The sequence below is a fragment of the Vidua macroura genome, chromosome 2, assembly GCF_024509145.1.
Source record: "Vidua macroura isolate BioBank_ID:100142 chromosome 2, ASM2450914v1, whole genome shotgun sequence".
Lineage (NCBI taxonomy): Eukaryota > Metazoa > Chordata > Aves > Passeriformes > Viduidae > Vidua > Vidua macroura.
Window position 1 is genome coordinate 73961766 of NC_071572.1, and position 22629 is coordinate 73984394.

General features: G+C 41.0%; 1 protein-coding gene across 1 annotated transcript in view; it reads right to left on the minus strand.

The window, feature by feature from the left end:
* Positions 1-367: 367 nt before the first annotated feature.
* Positions 368-22629, minus strand: part of CLCN1 (chloride voltage-gated channel 1) — a 36453-nt gene continuing 14191 nt past the window's right edge. Inside the window, exons 8-23 of the mRNA XM_053970662.1 lie at positions 20085-20210; positions 16611-16695; positions 14087-14188; positions 12227-12311; positions 11671-11820; positions 10303-10372; positions 8931-9041; positions 8592-8805; positions 7749-7882; positions 7041-7255; positions 6815-6920; positions 5655-5737; positions 4847-4885; positions 4113-4217; positions 2159-2245; positions 368-1664 (exon numbers count right to left, since the gene is read on the minus strand). Of these exons, the coding sequence (XP_053826637.1) occupies positions 1275-1664; positions 2159-2245; positions 4113-4217; positions 4847-4885; positions 5655-5737; positions 6815-6920; positions 7041-7255; positions 7749-7882; positions 8592-8805; positions 8931-9041; positions 10303-10372; positions 11671-11820; positions 12227-12311; positions 14087-14188; positions 16611-16695; positions 20085-20210 (2102 nt within the window). The 3' untranslated portion in view covers positions 368-1274. The remainder of the gene's footprint in view (positions 1665-2158; positions 2246-4112; positions 4218-4846; positions 4886-5654; positions 5738-6814; positions 6921-7040; positions 7256-7748; positions 7883-8591; positions 8806-8930; positions 9042-10302; positions 10373-11670; positions 11821-12226; positions 12312-14086; positions 14189-16610; positions 16696-20084; positions 20211-22629) is intronic.

Below are 22629 nucleotides of genomic sequence, written 5' to 3' on the forward strand. Positions count from 1 at the left end.
TACACACAATTTGGTTTTGCCTGTTTACTGAGAAAACCTCACAAGAGCGGTGAATTAAACAAAGCAGCATCTTACCTTTGGATGCCAAGGTTTTGCATGCATGACATGAACTGACAAGACGTCTTTTTGCAAGATGCAGATCTGCTCCACATTTAGAACTGGAATAGAGAGGGATGCTGCAGACAAGGGTTGAGGTCTCTGCTGTTAGTCACAACAGAAACAAGCTGGCAAAAGTGAGAGTTGGAATTCTCAGATCTGAGGTATGCAGAAATATGTGGAAAGTAGGCAGGGTAGAATTACCAGGAAAAGAGAGCAGGAGTTTTCAGAAAGAAACCTGTTTTCTAAGTGTAGAAAACGCTGTATTTCTTGGCAGCCTGCTAACACTCCATAATAATTTTTTTTCTTGAGTTCTTATATTTTAAGACTATAGCTGTGGAAAATTGTGAACAGTGATTCAGAGAGACAAACAGTTATTTGAAATATAGGTACATACATGCTGGTTTACTCCTCTTCCAGTAATGAGGATGCCCTCACTTAAGATTTTCCCATTCTGTTTTAAAATTTCAGAGATGATGGGAAAATAAGCTTTTCTCTCTTCCAGGGTTCTCTAAAGCCTTGGCTGAATTCAAGACATGAGACATATACCAAATACTTTCCTCCCATCTGTTTTTAGGGCATGGCTCAGCTATAGGACAGAGGAGAAGCTCCTAACTGCATCCCCATCCAGGAAAATCCCAGACTAAAAATTGAGCAAGAATAAAAATGTTCTATGTGGGAATGTTTGGGGGGGGTGCAAGATAAGAGCCAGTGAAAAGGAGCTGCAGCAACATGGACAGGGTGGCAGTCAGAAGCAGCAGTATGCTTCTAGCCTGGAGGTCTGGCTGTGTTACACTGCTGTGTGCAGGCCTAGTGCGACTGGAAGGACAGCACCAGTGGCGAGTGAAAGCTGATCCTCCTCCACTTTCCACATGGCAGATTGACCCAGAGCATCCTGACTGTGTCAGCAGTATCTGTGTCCTGTTACAGTGTGCTTCGCCTAAACTCAGCACCTTGCAGTCCACATCTGACACCTGCACACGCCTGAACAGTCCGGCAGCCTAACAGTCTGCACAGAGGGAAAGCAGCAGAAGAAAGGGTCAGTCTGACGTCCCTCCTCCCAGCTGAATCATTCCTCTGTGGGGATTGCAAAGAACACCCAAAAGCTTCTCTTTGAGGAGGAAACACAAGAAGACTGGCTCACTGAAGAGTGTGATGGACTGTTACCCTCACACCAGCTATAAGGGAACATCCTCATCATCATCTTCATCCAGGTCAGTGGTATGTAGGTTTATGTCCTTGAGGATGTCTGAGATGTTTTCAGCAACTGGCCCTGTCAGCTCCATCTCTTCCAACTCAGTATCCGTGGCATAAGCAGAGCTGGGGACTTCCCCCTCTTCCTGTGAGTGGGAGGGCTGGGGGGAGTGCGAGCAGGGGGGCAGAGGGCTCTCAGTGCCCAGGTTTGCTGCTGCCTCTGCTGCCACCATGCTGTTGTCTTCCCGGCTCCACGCCTGAGCGCCCTGCCCGACCTTGGTGGTGGTGGAAGTCCGGTTGATGTCACGGAAACTGGCGAGGGGTGGTCGGAGACGAACCCCAGAGCGGGTGGAACCCTCTATTGCCTTCTGGAGCTAAAAAAAGAGAAAACACTTCAGAAGAAAAACATGAAAGGGAGGCTGGCCCAGCCCTACCCAGCAGAAGTTCATCTACTCCCCAGGCTAAAAGGATCACAAATAGAGTCACATCTCTACCTCTGGGGCCTGTGGAGATAATCTTTTACACTGGTGATTTAATGAAAAATTCCATGGTAAACAACAAATTCCACACCTCTTTCAGAAACAGTAATAGCCACTCAGTTAAGAGTGGCTATTAAGCCTGCACTCATGCAAAATATGAACCTGTTAACATCCCTGTAAACAACACCTGCTGCCTCCTCTGAAATGAAGTCATCCATTCCTTTACGTAGCTTCCAAAGAGCAGACTCAGAATTCAACACTGGATTGAAAATGTAGCACTTGCAGTTTATACGTATTCCCAGCTGGAACTTGCAGCATCTGTGAGTTACTGCAGTGATCCACAGGACACTTGCAGTTATTTAAGAGGATGGCAGAGGATGTGTACTCACCTCTTCCAAAGCCAGCACTCCCCTCAGCTTCCCCATGCTGGTTACGTAGGCATGGCTGAGGCCCAGCAGTGAGAACAATGTGTGTGTCTAGGAGCAAAACCACAAAAGACTGTCTAAGGGACTTTGGAAATGGGCAACACAGAACTTGGTGCTAGAGCTGGGATTCAGGATTTAGAAATGGAAATCACAAAGACACAAAACTGTGCAGTTAGCCCAGTGAGAAATTTCATCTTCCCTTCTTCCCCTTTTGTATCTGCAAAATACTGCTGTTTGCTCATTCTTCTGTGCAGCTGGAGTTGGGACTGTGCTGATGATGGGGAGCACATTCTCAAGGTCATTCTCATCCTGCAGCTGGTGGAGATTCACATACAACACCCTGTTTTGTGCATTTGGAGATCTACACAGGTCCTGTTTCATTTTGGTGCTGGAAATTGAACTACGATATAGAAATATGTAAAGTCAAAAACTGCTTAGGTTATTTATTGCAGTGCTTTCCTTATCAATAGATGATTTCTTTTCTCCTGTCCCAGAATATTTTCTGTGAAAGCTTAAGCTTGTTGCTGCTTATCCAGTGCAGTGAGAACACTGAGAACAAGTTATTCCCTTTCTCTTACAAAGTCTCCTTGAAAGGACAGATATCACAGTGCTATCAGTCTTCTTTTCTTCAGCCTAAATATACCCCATTTTTTTACTACTATATCACAGATCTGGGTTTCTAAAACTTACCACATTCTCAGTGCTCATCTCTGGTATATTTCCAACCTCCAGGTTCTTGAAGCTGAGCTCTAGCTGGACTTTACCTGTGGCCTTACATGAAATCATTCTGTCAAAGGTAGTGTTTGACCTTTTTTTTTTTTACCATCATGAGATACTAAATGGCATGTTCAAATGTAAACTAGGAAAAATCTGATTTCTCAAGAACAAGACATTTTACTCTAATGTAAAAGAAAACCAGACTGGTTAAATATAGTTTGGTCATGATAAACTGTGATATTCTTTTCCTTGTCAGTAGTCTAACATTTAGCTGTGACTGTGCATACTTCATACAGTTTGATTATTTATTCCTGGGTTGTTTTTTGTTTTTTTTTCTGTGCATCCAAGTTAAGTTGATTTGTCTGTTATTTCAGAGTTTCTCACCACTCTTTTGTATGACAGGTACAAAACTTTCCCCATGATCAGCCTTCAGGTATAATTTTTTGTAAGCGTATACTCTCAAAGATAAATGCTAGTGGTTTTCAGATTACTTCACCTACCCCTTCAGAAAACTCATCTGAACTATATGTTAGCCTGTTCTTGTTCTGCTGAAGGCTGAGATCTTAACAGTAATTAATTAATTTAGTACAAGGCCTATGCTAACCATTCACATTAAATATTGATAAAAGCATGCACTGTGTACTTCTTCTTCAGTAGACTGCTTTCCCTTTCCAGTGAGTGAAAGCCCAGTCCTATCTTCCTACTGACTCACAATGATTGCTTTACTCTCCTGTCATCCTTTGCTGACTCTAGGTGTTGCATGATCCAGCTTCCTCTTTCCTTGTGCTTCAGATCCATGAAGAGCCTGTGACACAGGCAGATTCTACACCCTGACAGAAACACCCTGAGAAATCCAGGAGTGCTCATTCCAGTGCTGCATGCTGACAGGGCAGAGTATCAATCTCAGTGTAATGCCTCAGTAGCAAGGCACACAATGCTGCTTTAATGTAGCAGATTTTTTTTTGTCCAAAAGCTTTTTAAATAAGTGGACTTGGACTTCTTATCACAAAGCCTTTCATTTTGCAGGAGATTGGAGATACACACAGAAGATTACAGGAACAAGCTCACTTCTATAGCTTGATGTGAAAGAGACTGGTGATCGTAGTTGTAGGTGAAGACAAGGAGAAGACATAAGTCATAGGCTGGACTTGGAATGAGTGGAGTAAAATGATGTATGCCTCAGGGAGACATTTGCACTCACCTTGTGCAGGGAGGTTCTCTCCACCAGTTGGAAAGGGGAGGGATCTACGCGGCAGCTGTCAAAGCACACGTTCTTGTTCAGCTCCTCCTGTTCCCAAGCGTCTATCTGACACAGGAAAGAAGGGGAGTCACTCTTACAGCTACCTGCAGCATTGCTGTCTTCTGTAACCAAACTAGTTCCCTCCTCCTGCTAATGCTTCTTCCTTCCTATGTACAGCATTCATCTTGTCTATTATATTTCACCCCTCAGGTTTCCCATCCCTTTCTTGCCAGATGTCAAGTCCCCGTGGAAACCGGGCAATTCAGAGATTTTCTGAGAAGATGGGGTTTTGTTTTTTCCTTCTTAAAGAGGGAGTGAACATCTTTAGCTTTCCTTTCTGAGTGCATCTCCCCTTGTCATTGCAAGATAATTGATCCATTGTGTAAGAAATGAAGGAAAATGTGGGCCCACAGAAGGATTTAGATGAGGGGGCACCTGTGGTGGCCTCTAGTCCAAAACCCTGCTCCGGCAGGGCTGACTTCAGAGCTAGATCAGGTTAATCAGACTTACCAGCACATCTAGCCAATCTCTTTTCTTTTGGGTGAGATTTGCCCACTGTGCCACTCCAAGAAGAAAATTACTTTGGCTATGGGTTTATCTGACAATCACTGAGGTTCCTGGAGTATTGCAAGTGATAGGAAGTGGGTACAAGAAGCACTCACATGACCTCACTCAGTTTTTGCACCTGGTCTTACCTCTTCTGGTGTCATTGTCTCAATGACTTCCACTGGCTCCTGTAGGAAAAAACACTGTTCAGGACAGCCAAGGAACCCACAGTTTCACAGAGTACAGAAAGGGAAAATCTGCACAGCCTCCTCACCCCGTGTGGTCCCCTTTTTGTTCCAAATGGTATATTAGATTTTCCAAGTGCTTAGATTTTCTTTCTACTCATCCATTATACGGTGTACTCTGCCCTTGCTATGCTTCCCTTGCCAATGACAATTCACCCTGGAGTTCTGCTGGAGCAATTCAGGTGCCTAAATATGGCCATCTGATACTGATTTAGATGCTCTTAGGATATCCCACATGGGGTCCAACCACTGCCCTGGAGTGGATGGGTCTCCCATAAGCTCTGTCTGTTCTCCCCAAACCCTGTGCAGATGTGTCAGATAACCAAGGGTGTTTAACATGGCAAGAGCCAAAAGCTTTTTTTTTTTTTTTTTCTCCATCTGTCCAAAACTGTTTGCCAAATGGAATAGAACTGCATTTTATTTCATGTTAGCCAAAATATCATTCTTTTTTTCACTGAGAAAAGGCGCCCACACTCAATCATGATGGTTGCCTGACACCTGAGCACAGGTGACTCTTTAGGAAGATGCACACTCCTTTACAGTAATCACACCCTTTCTCCTTGGAGGGAGTTCCCCACTGATGCTGTCAGAGTTCAGGACCATAATTGTGTCCATGCTTTAGCCAAATGCTGAATGTCTCAAGTCATAGTTTCTAGTTCCATTGCATTCCCTTCCTTCTTCAGGGTACTACCAGGCTCTCTGTAGCCCTAACCTGGATGGTGCTCTCTGTTTCATGTGGACGGCTGCAATGGCACAAGAGCTGCTGGATCAGTTTCCTCAGACTCCTGAAACTGCCTGAAGGATAAGAACACAACATGTGGATAAGAGAGAAGAACAAGTGAGAGACAAAAATACAAAGCCCCACACCTATCGTGTCCTCTTAGCCAAGGCAGGCTGGGAAATACTATGAGGGACACGATAGAGCTGGGCTGGTCTCAGTTTGGCATTTAGTTTGTAAGATGGTGTCTGGAACATTCCAGAATGAAAATTCCCATTCAACAAAACATATCAACAAACTGGATGTGACAGGTGCCAAGGGGTGAGGAGTCCATGCGTTCTGCCAGCAGTGGAATGATGAGAATAGAAAAGACCAGAATTATACTCCCAGGCAAGAAGTTAGCAAAGAGGAGGAGACAGGGCCTGGTCCTGTTGTGAACAAGGCTGTGGAGGAAGTTTGGTCAGAAAAAATTATAGCTGTGAGCCAAACTAAAAAAGAAAAGAAAGGTCTCATGAAATCATTCCTGTTCCACTTCCTCTTGTCATTCCTGGGTCACCCAGTTCTCGCTTCATGTAAAATGTTTCACACGCTGTCCTTGTTTTCATATGTGGTTCTTTTTCTGCTTTGGTAGGATAGGTGGATGGCTGCCCCATCACTCCACTGCTCTGGAAGCATAAAGTGGATTTTTCTATGCCCTAGAGGTTTAGTCACACATTAGGGGTGTTAATAAACCAGAATGTGCTATATGCTCTATTACATGTAACATTTGGGTGCCTAAAAGCATGAGCTAAAGCCCTACCCTCTGTACTCATTCTCAAGACTGGGCTACATCTTTGTGCTTACTCATTCTCTGTATATTTCAGGATGCATAAAGGATAAAAACAACCCACCATCCTACATCACATGTACATGATAAATGAATCAGAAATGAGCTACGAGTACAGTCTTGAAAGCAAAGCTAATACAGGCTGGGGAGTGACACAAAGGAGCACAATACGTCAATGTTCATCCATTGCGTTAATGCAGCTGAATCAAAGAGACGTGTGTCCAAGGGAGGAGCCTTCAGTTTTGGAGGTGGCTGGTACACACAGTTAGCATGAAAGCTTCCCCACACTGGCTAGGATGTGGTTGAGTCATGACAGAAGGTACCATACCTGAGTGTTGCAGCGGCTCCAAGGTTTCAGGCATTTGTTTAAGAGGACTTGTTGGGCCATTTGGCTCCTCTGGGTAACTGGGAGTGGGACTTGGAGGCTGAGGCAGCTGTTAAGGAAAGGAGAGAAAATCAAGTCCACCTTACGCCATTTATTTCTCAGCCTCCCCAAGTGCCTAACTGCTTCTAAGCAATCTCTATGTTGCAGTCTGCCCACTTCTCTCCCTCACCTCTCCCTTCTCCTCTGTATCCTCATCCTCATCAACATAAGCAAAAGATTCGTGCTTCAGCTTTGGCAGGTTTGCCCAGGGTCCATCGTAGGGTGCCTCATTCAGCTTCTGCTGCATTTCTCTGTTGAGGAGCCGTCGCCGCTCTGGGCTGATGTGTGTCTGGAGGAGAGCCTGCAGTTCTGACCGCTCCACAGAGCCCAGGAGGATCATGGACTCTGCACAACACAGAGCAGGGAAGCCATTAAACCACCTCAAGGTTTTGAAGGCCCCCTTCCACACATCACCCCTTCCTCCTCCCAGCCTCTTCCAGGTGCTCAGGCTCGTACTGTCTAGAGCTGTACAAGAGTCACTGACATGCCCTGAGGTGGCTCCTAGGCTGTGGGAAGGGACCTTGCTGTCCTGAGCTGTGCCACCCCATGGATGCTCTTGGCTCATGCAGGATCCCAGGAGGGCCCTGTTGTCACCGTTCAGTCTACAGACTTCCCACACACCTCCCTTATGTGCTGGATCTGCTTCACTGCCCACACTCCAGCTTCCCTGTCTGGCCAGCTGAAACAGCCGTCTGCCATACATCATCCGCAGTAGGAGATTTTTAGGATTTGTTTTTTTTATGTGATAGGTCACCCTGCTTCACACCATTAATTTGAAAGCTAGTTTCTCCAAGCTGAGACAGTCTTCAGGAAGGATCAGTTTCTCCACATTGCCTACCTGGCGAGTCCACCAAAGGCAAAGATTTTACTGTGGTGCTTTGGAGTACCGCTTGCAAGTCTCGGTATTTACAGTTGGAGGACACAAATTTCACATCTTGGACCATAATATCCTCAACAAAGATATTGTATTTGCTGTGAATTTAGGATGATAAGAGGAAGAGTTAGCATATTAAAAATGTCAAGCACATAAATTCCCTAAAGAAATACCTAAATGGCTACTTTTTTAAAAAGTGCTCAAAATACAGCTGCCAAATGATCTTCTGTGAGAGTAACCAGAGGAGTTTCCAAGAGGATAAATACAGATTAACTGGATTTCCATTACAGTTGTATTCCACTCTGTTATCCCCACCATAAAATACACACATGTATACATATATGTATAGATGGTTTTATACACATACCTATATGTATGATATATACTAGAGAGAGGAAGATATTTATAGGAATAACTGAGGTTTGCTTCAAGCAAAATATCCAAATAAAGTATTTCAAACATTTGCTGGGGAAAAGAATATCCAAACCCCACTGAATTTAGATAAGTGAGACTCCTGATTTTTAAAATTTTAAGCTGAGACAATTTGGAAATATTAATACAAATTCAATAACATTGCATTCAAACTTGTGCTTTCAGTGAAAAAAAGAAGAGGACTTTTCTCCATTTTTGTGTATGAAACCTAATTCTACTCCAACACTTGTCTTTTCTTACTGCAGGCCTATTCTGCCTTCTTAATTCATTTGTAGTACTGGACCATTTTCATAACCTTTTATTCCCCTGTGGTTTTAACCCTCTTCTGCTTTATTTCCTTGCCATTCCCCATTTCCACTTATTTTGCTACTATACCTTATGTGATTCCAGCCCAGGTCTGGCAGGTAGGGCAACTTCTTCACCTGGATGATGCTGTCATAGAGGCTGGGCTGCAAACTCTGGGCCACCATGTTGGCAAGAATGACAGCCACCATCATGGGCAGGATGTGAGAGATCTGACCCGTCAGCTCGAAGCAGATGACAGCGGTGGAGACAGTGTGGCTCACCGCTCCTGTCAGAGCTGCTGCACCTTTCCCAGGTAGGAGAAGGAATAGGGAGAGAAGAAGGCTGTCATATAGAAACAGCGTATCATGTCAACCAGGAAAATTGCAGCAGTGGGACCAAGTGAGGAAAAAGGAAGACATGGAGGCTCACCAATGACAGCATATCCTCCAGGTAAGATTTGGTAGAGAATGTCATCAAAGAGGATCCCGTTGGGAAAAAGCGATGCCATGATTTCCCCAATGAGACGTCCAAATGCAGCACCTGAAAAATATCACTGACAGTTATGGAGTTAACATTGAAGGAACATCCAGTCTGTGCTGTGCAACTGTGCTGGGCAATCACTTGGGTATTTTCTAACAGAAACAAAGATAAAACTTACATTAAAATGACACTGGTAACTAAAGAGTAGATCTCAGTTACAAAATACAGAACTTAGACTCCAAGAGGAAAAAAGGGTACTAAGATTGTTGTCCCCTCGTTCATTTACTTGGGCACACCAGGCACAGCAGTCACTGTGCTTCCCAGGCTGGAGGACGTATTTTCAGACTGTGTACAATGTCAGTCCAGATCACAGTTGAGGCCTTTTAGACTCTCATTCTGTGAATGTCTAAACATTCAAATCACAGCTTACAGAAATTTTTTTTGTGAGAAGGGACTTCTGGAGGTCTTGTTCTGACCCCTGCTCAGAAAAGGGCTGATTTAAAAGTGAGGTGGAGTCACCCATGTCTTGTTCAGACAGGTTTTAGAAGTCTGCAAGGATCTTTTGGACTGGTGGACACAAAATGGCACAGTGTTCCAGAATTTTATCCAAAATGCTGAATGCATAGATACAAACTGCAAATTTTTTGCATTGCTGTCTAGGTCTTTTCCTAATACAGCCTTGATGTTGGTTAGCCTTCATCACTGATGCCTGCAGAACTCAGAGGTCCTTAGAGCACCTTGTTTCATTTGAGAGTTGTGGGTACTGAATGCTGAACGTCATGAGCTTGTATAGTTCAGTCTAACACAGCCTCTCTTTCTTAACATTAGCATCATATTAATTTTAATTTTTTTTTGTTGTTATTGGAATTAAAACCAGTTAGAAGTTGATAAACTTTTTATGTTATCACATTTCAGTCAGAAGAAAGGAGTAAGTGGTAGATTACATTGCGGGTCCTAGTGTTGAGGTTATCTCTTCTGGCTGGCTTTCAAGGGTGAAAGGAGCAGCTATTATAAATTACAGGATGGAAGTTTCTCTGTAAGTGAAGAGGCATAGAGATTAGAAGGCCATGGCTCAGCATGTCTCCCCAAGTGTGGCCTTATGTAAAAGGGTAGGGATTACCTAGTTCGTATTTGGTTTCAGGGGGTTGAGGAAATGTCAAAAGCAGAGACCCAGAGGCTGGTCTGTGGACTGCTAATCACGTTGTCATAGACATCAAGTGATGACTCCTCATAGGCCAGATGAACCCTGCTGGGTGTGTAGGCAATGTCTCTCCTCTCCCCCTGCCAGATGAGTATGCTGCAAAACAAAACTGAAACTCACCTAATACGAAAACAGGCATGAAGCCTCCACAGGGGATTGGCATCGTGGTGGCAATGACAGCCATGCAGAACTAGAACAAAGGCAGAGGATGCAGTTGTTACTGAGCAGCAGTAGTATTTCCTGCTGCCCCACTCTGTGCCCAGCCTGGCTACAGAGACCAGAAAGCTGTTGAGGTGTAGTACTGCTAACTGAGCTCTGTCTTTGCAGTACCAAACTTGGCCAAACACAGCTGAAAACTGACTATACTGCAGTGGAGAATCAGGCCAGGCCTTTGCCCAGAGTCATAATAGCAATTTCTTGGTTATGTGGTCTATCCCAATGCTGAATATATCCAGAAGAAAATCAAGAGCAGTTACCTAGCAAGTAGAGAAAGCCTTTGGTTAGCAGGACAATGCCAATGAATCTAGTGACTGAGGCTCCTCCAAAGGCAAAAAGATGGACTCAGGACAAACACACCCTGTAGTCCACTCCTATTTTCCACTCCTCTTTTCTTCAAGTAAGCAAGACCTTTTCTGCTTGGTACACTGTAATAAGAATTATCATAGAAGGAGAACCCTTAACTACCTGTCAGAAATTTGATAGAGTGTTTTACTTTAGGTGGAAACAGTTGTGTTAATCAGTTATTGATATCTGTTCTTGATCTACTGAAGTTTTCAACTGACATTGCAAGGTGGCCTCAGCTCTTCTGCCCCTTCGCAATAAGTAAATAATAAAAGAATTAGCACCTATTCTGTGATATTTTTATTTATCTATCTATCTATCTATCTATCTATCTATCTATCTATCTATCTATCTATCTATCTTCCTGACTTCAGATAGTGGACAAATAGGAATATGCAAGCACAATCTATAGTTGTGTGAGGCTCAAGGATTTCCTAGCAGTCCATCAAAACTTGATGGAGAAATGCAGCTGGAAACTGTTTTGCTCACTTCCCAGAAGGCAACAGCAGATTAAAAATTCTGAGCTGACATGGTCTGTGGAAGTTGCAACTATTCAACCTCTGAAAGGATCAGCTGTGTAACTGACATAGGACAGAGCAAAAAAAAAAAAAAAGAGACATTTGAAAGAAAAAAACATCATGTTCCAATGTTCAAAATAAGAGTAGCAAAAAGGAGGTTTTCCTAAGATGCATGAGGAGGGTGACCTAGGGAGCAGAGAAGGCTTACTATATTAAGGAAACTATTCCCTAATAATTTTGCTCATTCGAAGCGGACAAACATCACATCAGAAGATGTAGGAATCCATTGCAGCTGTAGTACTTCATTCAATACCCAGCAACTCCTCATTGGCACTTCACAAGCTGCTTTACAAAAGGGAAGAACATTCAGTCTGAGTGGAGAAGGTTTATGGTGAGCTGGGCTTCCTACCTTTACAAGGAAGAAGAGCAGGATGGTGACAAAGACACTGACTTTAGGATGGATCCAGGCAGCAGATTTCCCTAGGATCTGGGTGTCTCCAGAGTGTTTGATCCAGGTATAGTTATCAAAGAGAGTGCTGATGGCTTCCCGTGGCATCAACTAAACAGCAAAAAAAAAACAGGTATGAGTCACGAGATTAAATGGAGTAAATATTCTATCTCTATTACAAGGAAGTGGAGGAGATTTTTACTGTGGGAATTCATGACTGTGAGACTTAATTCACATTTCTAATCTTCACGAAGAGAGACAGAACTTTACTCAAGCAGGTGAAGAGATAACTACTTTTACATATAAGGTAACATCTTCCTTATTATTTGCATTGAAGAGTGGACCTTTTTCAAGTTTTCTATGAAGGAGGTAGCAGAGATCATACAGTGCCTCCTCAGTCCAAACTCCTCCCATATCATTCTTCCCTTTTCCCTGACATGAGGTTATTGGGCCAGAGGATAAGGAGATAACATTCCAAAGAACTGCACAGAATTGGTAATACACTTTCCAGTCTCACCTCTCCTGCCATGAACTGCCCAAATCCATGAGGAAACGTCACCGATGCTATACAGAAGGTTATAACCGCAGGGTATATCAGTCGGCTGTAAAGGAAGAAAGTTATTACAATGTGGCCTCACATTCTGTTCTTGTAGCACCATCACTTCAGGACTAGGGATGCTATTTCTGTGAAGCTCTCTGTATTTGTATCCATTGTTCTGGAGTGCTGTTACTGGCAGTTTAATGCCCTACTCCACTGATCATCCTAATTCATAGAGTTCACCTGTCAGCAAAACCTTTTTCCCATCAGAATTAGTATAATAGGAGGGATGGAGGAAGAGAGGGATGTACAACATGCACAAATTTGGACATGTAGGAGGAATGTGTGTTTGCAGTGATGTGTTGACCTATTGTCAAAAGCCACTACTTTTCTCATTTGTCCTGATTTTGACAGTCTTGCTTCCTCACCCCCCATGCAATGTATCCTGTCTTAGTGGATTTATATGTAGGGGTTTTTCATACATTTCTGCAAGCAACCCCTGGTGCATTAATTCTTATGGGGAAAACTGCTTCTCTTACCACCGAATTGCTGACTATCACAATTTTGGGGAAGGTGTCCTTGGTAGCCAGTGAGTCTAGCAGTGCCAGGCCAGTGGGACACAGCAGGACAGAGGCTGAAGCCATCTGTGTTTTCTTACTGCTGTGTCCAGTCCAGGATGGGTGTCTGGGTAAACTGTGGCACTTCACAGGCACTAAGACAACATGAGCCTAAACTGCTTCCACATGCGGGACTAATCCTGTCACGTGTCCCTTGGCAAGTTACTGTTTCCTACAGGAAGCATTGGCTGAGATTTAGGAAGACAAAATATAACCTCTAATTTGATTTAGTCTCAGGACCTAAAAAATTCTGAGAAATCAGTGAAAAGTAGATTCCTATTTTTCAGGCTTGGCTCGACTTCTGTATTAACTTGATGTGATAACCCTGCTGCTGCTTGTGGGTAAAGCTACATGATGAAAAAAGACATTTTTCCTTCCACATAAGAAAGTAAGTTAGTTTGAATTTCTGTTTATTTAGTGGTTTTCTTCTGGTCAGGCCTGCAACTGGATAAGAAATAAAGGCCTCCATGCCTCTCAACCTCAAAAATTCTCATAGTATCAGATCTTTCGCTATAAAGACACTGAAGACATTTACAGCTAGCCACCATTTCTTGTCCAAGTTATGAACTTTGGAGGTTAGGACTTTAATAGAGAGGGGAAAACAGTATCTTCAAGTGTCCTGTAAAAACTTAATTGTCAAGACTTTTATTTTATTTTGCATTTCTCTTCCATGTTGCATTTCACACCATTTGGTTACTATCAGTTTCAGCTTTTGGTTCATAAGAATGGAGGACATTCCTTACATTTTTGCCAACACTTTGATTAAAAAACAAATATATGTTTTAAAAACTTAGTTCGATTTCAGCTGTATTTAATTTTCCTGAAATATAAATAGCGTTGAATTTTTCACAGATCCTAAAAAACCCAAACCAACCAGAAACAGCTTGATTTTAAAAGGCATGATCATTGACTTTCTAATTAAAAATATTTTCTGTCCAATGAATAGTTTGCCTTATCGTCTTAACAAATATTGCAGAGACTCCCTTCCAAATCAAGAAGCTATTTGAAACTATGGAGGCCGATCAAAAGGAAAATACAGTGCAGGAAAATTTCTTTTGATGTTTGCAGAGATCTTACCCTCATACAGGAGCAGTTTCCTCATATTTTTACTATCTTACACATGAAATAGGTCTACTGTCTTCCAGAAAGCATTTGCTACTATCCAATACCAGTAGGGTGTAAGAATCTGCTCCCTAAAGAGAATATCTTCACAAGCACTTACTATTTGGTGAGAAACTGGCTCAGGGCTTTATGACGTCTGATGCCCAGGACCACCTGGCGATTGAGATAAACAAAAAAGGCTCCAAGGAATCCAGAACATATGCTAAAACGGACAAAAAGAAATAAAATCATGCCAAACAACAGAAAATACACAAACCATCAACAAAGAAAGTTAAAGTGGTTTAATCTTCAGCTGTTCATGAAGTCTTTTGAATGTCACCTACAGGGTTACTCCTACAGCAGCTCATTTGAAGATATTGACTCCCTGATGAAAGGGGAGAAATTATCTTGGATCTCTGTCATGCACACTACCATTTTACCAATTTTCTCTTGCTGAGAGGGGAAAATATATAAAATAATTTATGAAAAGAGACTGACAGTTCTCAGTGGGGGCTCTTGAAGAGCAACCAGTCAAAGACCAGTATTGTCAGAACTTAAACATCAGGTTGGTGCAGAAAATAGTAAGAATGAAGGCAGTTTTAAGTATGATTCAGTAAAATTATACGCCTACAACAATTACTAATAGTGATAGGAACTCTTGTGCCTAAATCAAAGTATATCATCTCTATGATCCTAATCACTGAGGCTTATGCTCCTGAATTTAATAAAGTAAGAAAAAAAGTGTAGTTGTCTAAGGATTGTTGTGGTCTTTAGGTTCTGTAGCTTAATGAGACTTGGATAAATAGGGCCTAATACTCGAACATGAAAAGAAAAGGAAGAGTGAAAAAAGACTGCATTTAGAATTGGTAAGGGGAAGCTTTATTTTAGGTGGCAAGCAATAACCCACATAATACTGAGGATAAACACTTAATATTTTCATTCTATTAATTTCTAAAATTAATGGACTTTTGCCTTGTTATATGTTATGCATGCTTTTGCCAAATCTCAATGAATTATTTAATCTACTTAAAACATTGTATGTTGAAAATAATCCTGCTTTATCATTTAAAATTGCACAGAAACATGTTTAAACTAAATATAAAGCTTTTCACAAACATGTTCAATGAATTACTCGTCAATATTTTAAGCTAGCACTGATTAGAACAGTGTTTAAAATAGACCTGTCCCTTAGGCAATATAAGCCTAAAGACTGCACAGTCAACTGAATTGCTGTATAATTTTTTACATTAAAATAAAGGTCTTTCCATTCATGTCTATCATTTTATCTATAAACTGGAAGTGCTCCTTCTGTATAGATAATGCAAATCAACATTTGGTGACACAGAAAAACAAGATCTACCTGTTAATATTGCTTGTTCCACCTGAAGATGAAGAAATATGTTGGGTAGAAAGAGAGTTCAACTTTGAGACTTAATGTTAAGATAATTTGGAGCATTCCAAGTTGGCATCAGGACTTTATCCAAGACTATCCAAGCCTTTTGGGTTGTTTTTTATTTTAAAGACCACATTGGACACCCAGGCATTTGAAAGCATTTTGCAGTGTCGTATATTCCTTTCCTAGCCTATGTGCAATGCTGTAAAAAGCCAGCTCTGTCAACGCTGTCCGAAACATAGTGACAAGAAGTTTTGAATTCTAACAACCAGCTGTAAAATCACAAGGATTATATTTTTCCTTGCCAGTCTAAACCAGTAGATTCCTCCTTCTTTAGGCAAGTCTGTTTAAGGGGAAGAACAAAGTGAATACATGTTGCTAGCAAAAGCTCCTGTGTATTCACAGAGTTTTCAATACATCTGATGTCTTCAAAAAACCCCACTTGATTTCATATTCAAGTAAATTAGTAGGAGAGCAGCCTACTAAAATAGGCTGGAAAACCTCAAATATATTTCTGGTCTTGGATGGAGGTCTTGCAAGAGAAAATGTTCACAACACCACCAGTTTGTTCCTACAGTGTATTCCTTTTGTTACTGCTCTGAAGTGATTTCCCTGGAGTCTCCCTCAAGCTCTAACCAGGGATTTTTCCCCACAGTAATTAAAAATTCATCTTTTCTCTAGTATTTCCCAATTTTCATTTTTCTTAAGTTTATTCTTTCATTTCTTCCAAATTAACCATTATTCTCACTGAATCCTATTACTGTTGGTTACCCTTGTCACCATGTCAGGTATACCAACCTCTCTAAAAGAGGATAATCAGTCTGAGTTTGTGAAAAGGAAACTTCAGGTTAAACCTTTTGTTCCATCTTTGTCATGTGAAAAGGCCATACTTGTTGGATCAGTCCATCTGGGGATAATGTCAAAACAATTAAAGGGCCATTCAGTAAATCTATTCCCAGAACTTTGACCAAGTTAGACTTATTTTTTTTTTTTTTTTACCTCCGAGCTTAATTTCTGAAAAAGATATATGGAAAGGAAATAACAAACACCTTAACAATACTCATATTTATTTCCTTAGCCATTGTGATACATGGGCACCATTTCTGAAGGAAAAATTCCAACAAATAGAGGACGTATTTGCAACAACCAAAGTGACTAAAAGCGATGTATGTAACTTTTTGGCAGAAGAATTCCTAATTCAGATCGTATTATAACCTTTGTAGAGCCAGGTGTCAGTTTCCTGGGAACTTACCCTATTATAGCAAAGGCTGGCAGCTCTTGCAGATCAAAGGGGAAATCCATACGGAAGTTTGTTCTGAACAGGGCTGTGATGGTAACTGTGAGAGACGAATAGTAGAGGAGGAAAGAAAATATTGAGGTGAGAAGTTAAATGCAATAAAAGCTAGGGGTAGGGACAAAGAAACTGGTGTATACAAACTCCTGTGTGGTTTCCTGACATTGTATACATTATTACAGATTGGCAGACTGCTCTGATTTAGTAGGTTCTATTTCTGAGCACTTGCAACCCTAGCACTCTAGATAGTCTAGGTTTGCTTTCAGAGAATGTATGCATTATTTTAAGCAACAATCCCTGATTTTTACAGGGTTTTCTTTTCTTTCTTGTCTTCTACCATCCATTCACTATAAAAAGAAAGCTCCTCCTGGTATCCTTTACTAACCGAGAGGTCTCTTTGCTCAGGCAGGCAGTGCCTGCATATCTGAGGAAGTATCACTTCTCACAGTTGTGATTGCCTTCCAGAAACAAAACTCAGATCTTCACTGAAGTTACAGCTTCAGAATTTTTGACTGGTACCAAAACAATGAAATGCTTAGAAATGAGAGATGGAAAAGATCAGCTAAGCCCCATCTTCTCCAGCTCAACCCTCCTGGTAGTGCTTCTCTGCTACAATGAAATGGTAAACCTGAACTGCTTTTGTCTGGAGGTGCATTATTGTGTGGAAACAACAAACATCTGTGTGCCAACAGGTGAAGGATGAATCAGCAATTTAATACAGAGTGGAAGTGCAGCTGAATGAGGATGGATATAAATCCCAACTTGCCCTGGATGAAGGAATTATTTGTTCAATCAGGAAACAAAAGCAGTGAAAATCTAGCATATGATATCAGGAAGCATTAAGTACTTGTTATTTGGTCAGACAGAACTAGGTTTAGAGTAATAATTTAATGAGGTCTCAGTGGGTTACATTACCTAAGATAGCTAAGCCTAAAACTGCATTCTACTATCCAAATTGGGAAGATCTTATTCCCTGTCTCTTCCCCCTGCTCCTTCCATCCCAGCTGTACTATTGTTCTTCTCTCCCATCGGGCCCACTCTGACACATCACAGCCTTCTCTGAGTTCCTTTGCCTCATTAAAACCTGCCAGAAAAATCTATCTGCTCCTTCCCTGGATTACTCCTTTGCCAGGGCAGTGAGTTGAATTGAGGGGAGCAGCAAACACAGAGGTGGCACCAGGGAGGGTTAGAAGAACAGTCAGGGATGGAAGATGGTGAAAAGCAGGGCGTCCTCTTTTTTGTTATATCAGCCCAAGAAAGGGATAATCTCAATTCAGTTTTAGGAAGCAGATAGTCCAAGCCACTAAATGGCAGAGCATTAGAAAGTATAGTGAACTCATTTTCAAAGAGTTCTGCTGCAGGGTGGCAAAGATGACCACAGGAAAGGAAAACAGGCACAGCATTTAGTCTGGGTCATTCTTGGTTCTATCTCTACTCCCACAGGAGAGAAAGAGATTTCCACAGAGAGATTCATGCCACCTGTTTGCATCCTCTTTCCTGAACCATCCTGAAATGGAATGTCTAAGCCCTTTTCTCTCCATTGGCTACCAAATGTACTACTTTAGAGTATCTGTCCAATTCTTACAAGGGTAGAAGTACAAAGGAATGGGAAAGCAGTTAATGTGGAAGTCTACTTAAAAATAGGTTTGAACTTTAAGATAACAGTGAGCCATGTGTAGAAGGAACCAGAAGGAGCAGGAGGAAGGCAAGGCATGAAATGCTATGGCAAGTAAGATGAAAGCTGGCGACATGGTAAAACAGAAATCCTGCAAATTGCAGAACTCCAGCCTTCCATGACTGGCAAAGAGAGGCTCAAGCTGCAGCAGCCAGCCAGAGTGGTTGGCAAATAACCAGATGTTATTTGGAAGGTACAGATAATGGTGTAAAGCCAGCCATGAGTATCAAGACACCAGCAAAGATTCTGTGGGTCTAAGAAATAAAAGAATTTTGGTGAGATGCTACACTACTTATTTGCATCTGTCATTCTGATGTGATCACTTCTCTACCTGCTTCTTCCTGGTAGCAGGCATAATAGAAAAACCTTGCATGAACAGAGACTCAAAAGACTAGGTGTGTAACTTTTGAAGGGAAACAAATGAGCAAGAAAAGACATGAAAGGCAGGTTAGAGCAGATATGATAAAAGATCATAAAATAATGAATGACTTAGCTAGAGAGAAGTTCCTAGTTCCTTAATACAAGGACAAGGAGACTGACAGCACAATGAAAATACAGAACTGTGAAAAGGAATGATTTTTCATAGCCAGTTGAATCATGGAACTTTTTAACCTAGACAGTCAATGATGAAGAACTTAAGGAGCCATTATTAAAGCTGTCTGGATGATTTTGAAGAAGGGGCAGGAGTCAAGATGTTTCAGGATTAAGCTAATTTCTAGTGATTTGAAATTAAACTAATTTCTAGTGATTTCTAGTGATTTGAGAGACCAAGAAGGGAGTCAGAAAAGACAAAGCGAAGGACAGGAAATTATGTCCTGTTGTCTGTCTTTGAGTTTCTTATATTCTTCTCTGGAAAGAACAGAAAGATATGAGTTTTGGTTTTTTTGTGACAGACCCAATGGTTAAATGCTCCTCACTTTTAGGCAGTGGTACACAAAGAAACATGGAGTGACTTTCTACATTCAAGTAGAAAGTGTATTCATTTTCTATATTCCAGAGAACATTCAAATCCCAAAAAAGTCCAACCCTCTGAAGTCAAGAGAGACATGTTATAACAATTATAAGTAAGTAAATTGCCCACATGGAGCTCAGTAAAATAGATGTAATTGTAAGAATAAAAGATAAAGGTATTATAAGGAATAAGCTTCCATAGAAATGGCAGCCTTCTGCACCAAAAGTCTATTCCCACAGTGGCTGAGATGCTCTCCTGAACAAGCCTGACTTATGCAATTTCTGTCTGCAACAAATGGCACTCTCATGCTTTTCAGTTACTTGAGACGCTTTATTTTTTCAGGACCTTTAGTCAGATCTACCAATCCTGTACTCTCCTAATCATTCAATCATCTCAGTTTTCTCAACTATCTGTTTTTAGTCAACAGATGACCAAAGCAGACTGTGAGTTTTCCAGCAAGGATTACATCCTCTGTGATGGGATATCTCTGTGTTGCAGCCTGGATGCTATTCTGAGTAGAGACAAAAAAATCCCACGTCAGGGGGTCTTTTCCTTGCTGAGGACTCATATTCTGTCATTTATCAGTTAGATACATCCCAGCTCTCCTAGGAATAGGTTGGGGGCTAGACAGCTGACAAGATGGCAAGACACTTCCCTTCCTCCTTCCTTCTGTGCTGCTGGAAGTCATGTGTTGTGGCAGAAGTTTCAAACATCATAAAATCATTGTGGTTAGGAGAAAGATGGAAAGCAATGCACGAACAGAGCAACTTCTGTGCAAAGAGAGCAGGAATGGCTCTTGGCTTACCTGCATCCTTGTTCCAGACAGCCAGGACTCGGAACACGAAGGCACTAAAGGTGGCTGCAAAGAAGCCTCTCCAATAATTGCGCACAGCAAAGTAAGTGGAGGTGACCTCGATGCTGAAAAGAACCCCTGGAAAGAGTTGGAAAGGGAGCAAAGTTAAAATAACAAGTGTGATGTTAGAAGCATGAGAGAGGATTCTAAATAGCTTCCTAGAGCAGTGGTCTCCACACTTCTTTGATCATGCACCCCTACCAGAAAAAGGCTTTTGAGCATGTACTCTCCTCCCATATGTGTATTTATTTAAAAATAATGCGCATGTACTACTGTAGTAAAATATTGTGTACAATATCCAACATGCACAAAACCAGAAAATAAACAAGGATGAGATAAAGATGAAATAAACATAATAAAAATAATTTGTTTTATTTATTAATGGAACAAAAAAATTTGTTCTCACTAAAATACTAATATTCTTTCTTTTTTAAAAAATCTGGGTTTAACACTTTGTGACCCAGAGATTCAAAGGTCTGGTTCCAAATTCAATTATTTTGATACTTGGTCTAAAAAGAATATCTCACAAAGCACATAGATCCAAATGCAAGAAATGTATCATTGGCTGCACTGGCTAAATCATGATACTATTTTTTCAATCCCACCCACCACATATGCAAAGATTTTTGTTAAAATTTGGATAGTAAATTTTCATCCTCCTTGATGTCAATCAGTTGTTGTTGCAAGATAATCAGATGTTGAATTTTTTTATTTTTAAAAAGTGAGTTCAAAACTCACTGAAAGTCATAATCTGTAAGATTTTTTTAAAGGTAGAAATTTCTAATTTTTGTAGTTTTCTAGTTCTGTTTTCAAGTTTTTTGAGTGTATATATAATGATAGTTTTTGTAGCTAAGACACACTGTATTTGGCAACAGATTCACAAAACCTCCACAAGTTTCTTTTGAATAGCAGTTTCTCACCCCTGTTAGAACATCACTTTCACCTTGAAGTACATTAAGTATGTTTACTTTTTCAAAAATAACTGCTGGGTGGCAATCTACTGACAGATACTTGTCATCACAGAAAGGATCAGCAAATTCAGAACACTTGTCTTTTTGTAAAAGAAAAAGGTGCAACTGGACTTTAAATTCTATTCTTCTTTAAAGTTGCTATCAGATAACCAGCAAATGCCTGTTATTTTCAGGATTTTCATGGTCATTTCCCATCTCGTTATGAAGTATTGTAAAGATTCTACTCTTTCAGGGTCTTGTTTTTTATTAAATGAGCCACATCAACAACATCCTGTAGCACTTTGTGCATGTCTGGCTCCCATTTCTTTGCTGCAATAGCTCGTCTGTGAACACTGCAGTACATGAATTCCAGGTGTAGTGGTGTCTAGGTAACCTTACGCCCCAGTTCTTCTCTTATTCTTCTACACCAGTTGTTACATGTGCAGGGCTCTTCCAGAAAACATTTTTTTTTATTAAAGAAGTAATTTACTGTTAAGAATACAGTTCCTGTGGTAGGTATTCCTTTCAGTGTCTCACAGAAACAAGTTTTGCATTTCACTATTGAAACAGAATCTGGAAAATACCATCGTCAGAGGCATTTTAGAAACATCTGTACTCTAATCCAGCTGCACAGGAAACATCTCCTACTGTGTAATTTGTACAGACTCTTGTTTCTTCAAACCTTAAGCAATGTCTGCTGTGCATCTTTCAGCAGTGTTAACTGATGAAGGAACACATTTTAGTTTGCTGCTCTATTGCTTTCTGTGTACTATCCCAGCCATTTGTACATTTTATGGCAGGAAGAACAAGTGTTTCCCCTGTGGTATGTGGCATTTTCTCTTTTGCTGTGAAGCAAGAGATTTCAAAGGAGGCTTCTACACATTTGTCATTAGGTTCAGTGAAATTTTGTGAAGTATCGGATTGAATGTCACATGGCTTGAAACATCACTGAAAAAATTGTAGAGGTTTGTCTTCATGTTCTGGATGCCTAGATTTTAAATGTCTTACTAATTCTGATGGCTTCATACCCACATTAGTTAACATCTCAAAGCACAATACACACACAGGGTAAAGTTCATCCTTAATGATAGCAGATGTAAATTCATATTTAAAACAACCTTTGATCATTTTAATCTTTTTTTATCCGACTTCCTCTCAGATCTGATTAGCTGGCCATTGTTTGTACCTCACCATGGGTCTGAATAAGGGCCTGTGCTAGAAGTGTCAGCTCTGCCATTTCTTGTCATTTCTCTGTGCTCACATTATTAGTATTATCTTCAATCCATAGCCTCTTTGCAGGAGCCTTTAAAAGCCACTTTTCCAATTTGTGAGGATTAGTTTCATTAACACTAGATAATATAATCCATAAATCCACTTAATCCAGTGGGAGCACACATTGATTGCAATTCATTGCAATATGCTGAAAGAGAATAAATTATTGAAGGCACCATGGTCAACCCCCCATGTTGGGAGCAACTCTGCATCTCATGCACTGTATATGACAAGTGGCCATGTGACATATTAGGGCACCACTGCCAATACAAATA